Source organism: Arachis ipaensis, chromosome B03 (assembly GCF_000816755.2).
Source record: "Arachis ipaensis cultivar K30076 chromosome B03, Araip1.1, whole genome shotgun sequence".
NCBI classification, from domain to species: Eukaryota; Viridiplantae; Streptophyta; class Magnoliopsida; order Fabales; family Fabaceae; genus Arachis; species Arachis ipaensis.
Genome location: NC_029787.2, coordinates 72,719,999 through 72,728,007, shown reverse-complemented (window position 1 = coordinate 72,728,007; position 8,009 = coordinate 72,719,999). Strand labels below are relative to the sequence as shown.

The 8,009-nt window shown below is 35.6% G+C and overlaps 1 protein-coding gene across 1 annotated transcript in view; it reads left to right on the top strand.

Moving 5' to 3' along the window:
* The window catches only part of LOC107633265 (probable pectinesterase/pectinesterase inhibitor 54), a 5,967-nt gene extending 5,053 nt beyond the window's left edge, over nucleotides 1–914 (top strand). The window contains exon 3 of the mRNA XM_016336903.2: nucleotides 5–914. Coding sequence (XP_016192389.1) covers nucleotides 5–552 — 548 coding nt within the window. The 3' untranslated portion in view covers nucleotides 553–914. The remainder of the gene's footprint in view (nucleotides 1–4) is intronic.

The following is an 8,009-nucleotide window of genomic DNA, read 5'->3' as shown; positions in this document are numbered from 1 at the left end:
ACCATCTACGCCCACTCCCTCCGCCAATTCTACAGAGAATGCGACATCTACGGCACCATCGACTTCATCTTCGGAAACGCCGCCGCCGTCTTCCAAACCTGCAACATCATGCTCCGCCGCCCTCTCCACGGTGGCTCCAACGCCGTTCTCGCCAACGGAAGAACCGATCCTGGACAGAACACAGGTTTCTCGCTTCACAAGTGTGCCATAACACCAAGCTCCGATTTGTCTCCTGTGAAGCACTCTGTTAATTCTTATCTTGGGAGGCCCTGGAAGGAGTATTCTAGGGCCGTCGTGATAGGGTGTACCATAGACGACGCCATTGCGCAGCAGGGTTGGGTTCAGTGGCCTGGTTATGGAAGCTCGGTCTTGAGGACACTCTATTTTGGTGAGTATGGTAATTCAGGACCTGGTGCTGGAACTGCAAGAAGGGTTCAGTGGCCTGGTTTTCATGTCATGGGTAATGTTGAGGCTTCTAAGTTCACTGTTGGTAACTTTATTGCTGGAAGTTCATGGATTCCTTCCTCCGTCGGTTTCATCTCGGGTCTCTAAGGATCCATCAATTCTTCTTTCCATTAATATTATTAAATGTGATTTTTTATCATAAAATATATATTTTTATATTCTTTATTGTATATCAATAGAAAGAAAAACATAAAAAGAATTTAATTTTTTATTTGTGATTTAAAATCTTAAAAGTAAAACAAAAAGAGAGAATGACTCAATTTTAAGTCTTCACTCTTTTCTATTTTTCACTTTTAAAATCTTAACTCACATAAACCCTGTCGCTACTGATTGTGTTGCAATTAAAATGGATGCAATAATCAGAAAAAGGATTAGTAGTTGTATTAGTAACAGTTGCCATATAGTTTGATATACTTGAAGGTCTGTGTATATGTTTTCTCTTTTGATAAGATTATTGTATACGCATGTGTCTGAGTGTCGGTTATATACATAGAGTCACGTAATTAATTTGTAAGGTTAAGATTGGAACTTCCAAACAATCCAAGGGAGTGATAACTTCGCTCATGAGTTGATACACGAGTAACATTTATACATTAATGAAAAATTATTTCTTCTATAATTAAGTGGAAGAATTTTCTTCCACCGTCATGATTATTATCTCAAGTTTGTTTATTTATTTCCCTTTTTTTATGCCATGGGTCGTCAAGCTAATTATCAACGAGGAAAGAAAAGTAAACTCGTACGGTCGTACCAGGCTAGTTAAACTAACATTAATGGGACCGTAGAAGGGAACTACAGTAATAATCTTATACGGAAGATGGAAATTTCACGACGAAGAAAAATAATAAAGATTTGAATGTCATAGTGTGTATTTCATTTACGTTTCTATTTTTTGATTTTGTGAAAGGAAATACCAATAAAAAAAATGAATAATTTTATATTATTAAATGTAATTTTATATCATTAAAAATACTAGTAATAACTAATTATGATTACAAATAGGGGTGTGATAGCCCGTTCGGCCCGAAGATCCGGTTCGACTCCGAACACTTTAGGAACTAATTTGGTGTGATTTCACCGGGTTTAGAGCTGGGTAAGAATCTCAAAAATAGACCCGTCATTGTTTCGGGTCGGGTCCGGGCCATAACTCGGGTCACCCGAACTCGACTTGGTGGCCTGGTCATCATACACAATTAATATTTTGTTTTATTATTGATGGATGATGGTTATTCTTATATAGAATTTAAGTATTGTAAACCTTAATATTTTGTGTTATTAGTTATTATAAGACTATAAGTAAATATTTTATATTTAAAATGCATAAGATTTTAGACTAATGCATAATATTGTGTTATTTATATTGATTTAAATATTTGGTGTTATTAGACAATGTTAGTATTGATTATGGTTATGCTTTAATTTCAGAGAAGAGTTGGTTCTTGTTATATTTTTCTAAGTGAATTTTATCATATCAAATAATGGTTGGAGTCTTAGAAATTTGGATATTTTTACATGCTAATTTATAAGAAAGTATCAAGATAATATAATGTTAACGGCCCGGTTTTCCCCCGGTATAATCGTGGCCCGAAAGTGTATAAGTTTCATCGGGTCTAGAGTCGGGTTCGGATCTAATAAATAGACCAGTATATATTTCGGGCCGAATTTAAATCACATTAAATCCAATTTCACCCGACTTATGCACACCCCTAAGTACAAATCACAAAATTTGTTGATATCCTACCACTTCTCTTCCTTAAAATGTATTCCACTTTTCTAAGATTTGCATAATTAGACTAGTGTTGATGTTAGTGAGACAGATTGGCCCAATTCGTTTTATAAATCTAATGAGAACCCAAAAAGTAACTCAACAAAAAAGTCGAAACTCCAAAATAAAAAGTACGTATATGCAAAATTCGGACACCATAGTCACCAAAAAGAACAAAAACAAATTCGGTCACCATTACCGAGACATTACCCACCAGATAGGGAGATACACCAATTTTATGAAATCAACTTTTTTTGGTCTCTATGCAGTTACGTTCCATTTGTTATGATCTTTATAAAAAAAAAATGGAACTCTCAATAAAGTAATTAACTGGAAGAACCGAAGAAGTATTTAAATTGAACTCGTATTTCATGACCCAAAAAAATAATTTTTTGAACTAGTATTTATGGAACCGTGCTTCATAAATCATAATTTAAAAGTTAAATATGTCAAACAAACACCACAATCTAGGATCATATTTTGTCATTGTCATGTGTTGCTTCCTTTATACTTATTGTTAAAATAAATTATTTCATTAATATAAATCATCCATATTAAATCACCAAAAATATATTATAATGCGGAAGCATACATTTACTCATAGAAATTAGAAATAAAAAATTGATAGAAGAATTGTCTAAGTCTTGTAGTTCTTTCGATCTTCCTCAACCAAAGTTTTTTGTATCCCAAATAGGACTGAATTGTGACTCTTCTGATAGAGAAAGAACGACAAAGACGGTTTTAGTGTATTGGGGACCGAAACCCTGAAGTCATTGTATATATTTGAACATGGCACCCATTAAACCCTAAAGACTCAAATAAAAATATAGTATCTAAAGTCCAAAAGATAATATATCTAAAATCCAAAAAATAATATATCTAAAGTTCAAAAGATAATATCTAGTTTTATTCTCATTTAATTCCAAATCAAAAGTAATCATGACTTATTCAATTTAGCATTTATAACAATAAATGAAATCTCAATTATACAAGTCATTTAATTTGAAATAGCATAATTTGTAATTATAATTAATATATGTATCGCCTACAAACAAATTAGGGAATTAAAATAATTTCCTAACAATCTCCCACTTGGGCTATACATATATTCTTCCTTGACATAATCATATTTTATAAACTTTATGTGCGCATCTGAATACTATTTCCCTTATTACTTTAACAATCTGGTCCGTCTCATATATTAGATATGGAATCACTGCAACTTTTATCACATTAATGTCGTGAGTGAACCATGACAATCACCATTCTAATATACTTAATGACATAGATCAAATTTGTATGAGTAATATGGAAATTACATGCCAAGTGATCTCATGCATGTCTATTTCCAGCTTGTCCAACTTTAAAACTTTGTTGAGATCAAACACAAAACAAATATTGCAAAATGAACATTTTACATAACATGAAATAAACCATTAACTTAATTCTACAGAAAAATAATTCAATATCTGTCATAGAATATATAGCATATAATAAACTCCCACTAAACCTAGGCATTACAAATATTGACACCTATCCAAGCAGTATGCTCATGAAAGACTTTAGGGATCAATCCCTTGGTTAATGGGTTTGCTAGCATATACTCTGTTCCTATATGTTCTATGAAAATCTGTTTTTCTTGAACTTTCTCCTTGACAACTAAGAACTTGATGTCTATATGCTTTGATTTTGTCAATCTCTTATTGTTGTTGGAGTATAGTACTGCTGACTTGTTGTCACAAAATATCTTTAATGGCTTTTCAATGTCATCTACTATACAAAGCTCAGTGACAAAGTTTCGCAACCATATGCCATGTTTGGATGCCTCAAAGCAAGCAATGTATTCTGCCTCCATTGTCGAGGAAGCTACAAGAGTCTGTTTGTTAGACTTCCATGCAATAGCTCCTCCAGCCAAAATGAAGATACAGCCTAAAGTAGAGCGTCTACTATCTTGGCATCCCGCAAAATCAGAATCAGAGTACCCAATGATCTCCAAATTTTTTAATCTCCGATAAGTAAGCATGTAATCCTTTGTTCTCTTCAGATAACGCATTACGCGTTTAACAGTTATCAAATAATCCATGTCCGGATTGCTCAAGTATCTATGTAACACTCCCACTATGAATGATATATCGGGACATGTACAAACTTGAGCATACATTAAGCTCCCTAGTGCTTATGCATAAAGTTTATCATGCATTGCTAACCTCTCAAGATCATTTTCGGGACATTGCTTGAGACTAAATTTGTCTCCTTTAGCTACGGGTGTATCCATTGGTCTACAACTTTCCAAGCCATATCTACTTAAAATCTTTTCGATATAGTTCTTTTGTGATAATCCAAAAATACCTTGAGGCGATCTCTTAGTATCTCAATTCCTAATACAAAAGAGGCATCACCAAGATCTTTTATTTCGAATTTGTTCGATAGAAATTTCTTAGTTTCATGCAACAAGCCTATATCGTTACTGGCAAGTAGAATGTCATCAACATATAAGACCAAAAAGATGTATTTACTCCCACTGAATTTGCGGTATAAACACTTATCTATGATATTTACCTCAAAATCATATGAGGTAATGACTTGATGAAACTTGTGATACCATTGATGAGAAGCTTGTTTGAGACCATAGATGAATTTCTTTAACTTACAAACCATAGATTTTGAATCGCCTGATACAAAATTTTCTGGTTGTACCATATACATCTTTTATCAATGTCACCATTGAGAAACGCTGTCTTTACATCCATCTGATGTAGCTCCAAGTCAAAATGAGCTACTAGTGCCATTATGATTCTAAAAGAGTCTTTCGATGATACTGGAGAGAAAGTCTCTTTATAGTCTATGCCTTCCATTTGAGTAAAGCCTTTAGCAACTAGACGAGCTTTATATCTCTTGACATTACCCTTAGAATCCCTTTTGGTTTTAAATATCCATTTACAATCAATTGGTTTCACATTTTCAGATAATTCTACGAGATCCCAAATGTCATTGTCTTTCATAGACTTCATCTCTTCTTTCATGGCATCGATCCACTTTTTAGAGTTAGAACTTTGCATGGCTTGAAAAAAATTGATTAGGTCATTTTCTGTCAAACCAATGTCATCCTCATGTTTTTGGAGATAGACTACATATTCATTTGAAATTGCACTTCTCTTTTCTCTGTTGGATCTCCTTAATGGCACTTCTTGAGGTTGTTGAGATTGCTGTATAGGTTGGAGTTAAGGAGGATTCTCATTATTTTCTTGTGCTGCAGCAGTATTTTGAGTGATGTGTGGAAAACGATCCAACACAAAACTCACCGGCAAGTGTACCAGGTCGCATCAAGTAATAATAACTCACATGAGTGAGGTCGATCCCACAGGGATTGAAGGATTGAGCAATTTTAGTTTAGTGGTTGATTTAGTCAAGCGAATCAAGATTTGGTTGAGTGATTTGTGATTTGCAGAAGCTAAATTGCATGGAGAGTAAAGGGGAAGGGGAGATTTGCAGTAAACTAAAGAACAGGAAAGTAAATGTGCTGAATCTTAAAGTGCAAGTAATGTAAATTGCAGAAACTTAGATTGCAAGAAATGTAAGTGACTGAATCTTAAAGTGCAAGTAATGTAAATTGCTTGAATTGTAAAGGGGATTGGGAGTTGGGTTTGCAGAATTTAGACAAGACAGAAGTAAATTGCATTAAACATAAAAGACAAAATTGAATTGCAGTGAAGTAGATCTTAAATAGAAGAGTAAAATGCTTTGAGAATTTAAAAGACAGAGAAAGCAGTGCTTAATTTGCAGCAAAGTAAAAGAGGTTGAAGATCTCAGGGTGGAAGAGACTAGATAACAAGTCTAGATCTCAAATCCTTCCTTGATCCAACAAGAATAATTGCAAAAGAAACTGAAAAGTAAATTGCAGAAAGAGTAGAAGATGAAACAGTAAATGGAAATTGGAATTCAATTATGCAGAAAAATTAAACAAGTTCTCAAGGTGAGATTGAAACAGAAGTTCTTCAATTCTCCACCCAAGATCCAAAGCAAGAAAAATGAAAGAGTGCTCAAGTAAGAACCAAGAAGAAGAGAGATCAATTCTCCTTCCAAGTTCTCAGAAAATTCAAAGTAAAAGCTCCCTAGGAAAATTCAAAATAAAAGTCTTAGAAGTAAAAATAAAAAGTTCCAAAAATCAAAATTCCTAATTACATCAAACTAACTCTTATTTATATACTTTCTATTCTTGGATTTTGGAATTTGGGTGGGCTTTTGATTTAGTGAAGAAATGAATTAAATTGGATTTTTAATCCAATTTTTAGCCCAAATTGCACTTCCAGGGGAAAGCTCAGTTGGAAAATCTAACTTAGCTTTCAAGTGTGCTGCCATCCGTGCCAAAATTGGTGCGCCCAGCCCTTGGTGGAGTGTGTGACACTAGAGCTCAGTTGGAAATTTGAACTGAGCTCTAGGCCGTGTCATGGTGCTCTTGGCTTGCTTCCTTGTTGCGCCAAGTTGCTGCTGCCCGTGTCATTGTGCGCAAGACAGCCCTCCTTGGTGCGCCAAAATTGTGCCAAAGTGTGGAGGCTTGGGAGAGGCAATGCTCAGTTGGAAAAACCAACTGAGCTTTCCTTGTAGTGCTTAGCTTTCGGCCTTTACGTCCCAGGTTCGAATCCTGGTGGAGGAAGTGGAGGCTAATTTACTTTGGAGGAGTTGGACGCTCCTCCCTTGCTTCTCATGGAGTTCCCTTGTTCGAACCTTGGCCCAAGAATTTAAGCTATTTTCCCTTGATTTTTCTTGCAAGCTTGGTGGCACTCCTTCCTTATGTTTCAAGGAATTCCCAAGTTCAAATCCCACGGGAAGCATTTTGGCTATTTCTCTTGATTTTTCCTTGCAAGGAGTAGCGTGTGGTTCCAAGTTCGAACCATGGAGGAGGCATTTTGGCTAATTCTTCATGATTTTCATTGCAAGGAGTGTTCCTTGCTTCCTTTAGCTCATGGGTTCGAAACTTGGTGGCTTCACTCCTAGGAATTGGAGAGGTCCCTGATAAAGTTAACTTAGTTAACTGAGCTTTGTACCATTTCCTTGCTTTCTTTACTGCTCAGTTAACTATTTGAACTTAGCTTTGTAGCTTTCCTTCTCCTTTCATTCCTTGTACTCATTCAATCTAATGTAGAACGGAAGTGGTTGTCAGGCACGCGTTCATAGGGAATGATGATGATTGTCACGTTCATCACATTCAGGTTGAAGAGCGAATGAATATCTTAGAAGCGAAATAAGATGAATTGAATAGAAAACAGTAGTACTTTGCCTTAATCTTTGAGGAATAGCAGAGCTCCACACCTTAATCTATGGAGTGTAGAAACTCTACCGTTGAAAATACATAAGTGAAAGGTCCAGGCATGGCCGAATGGCCAGCCCCCTAAAACGTGATCAATAGTCTCCTAAGATAAACAATGGATTAAAACTGAGACCAAAGATGTCTAATATAATAGTAAAAGGTCCTATTTATAATAAACTAGCTACTAGGGTTTACAGAAGTAAGTAATTGATGCATAAATCCACTTCCGGGGCCCACTTGGTGTGTGCTTGCGATGAGCTTGAGTGTTTCACGTGTAGAGGTCCTTCTTGGAGTTGAACGCCAGCTTTTGTGCCAGTTTGGACGTTCAACTCTGGTTTTGGCTCCTTTTCTGGCGCTGGACGCCAGATTTGGGCAGAAATCTGGCGTTGAATGCCAGTTTACGTCGTCTATTCTTGGCCAAAGTATGGACTATTATATATTTCAGGAAAGCCCTGGATGTCTACTTTCCAA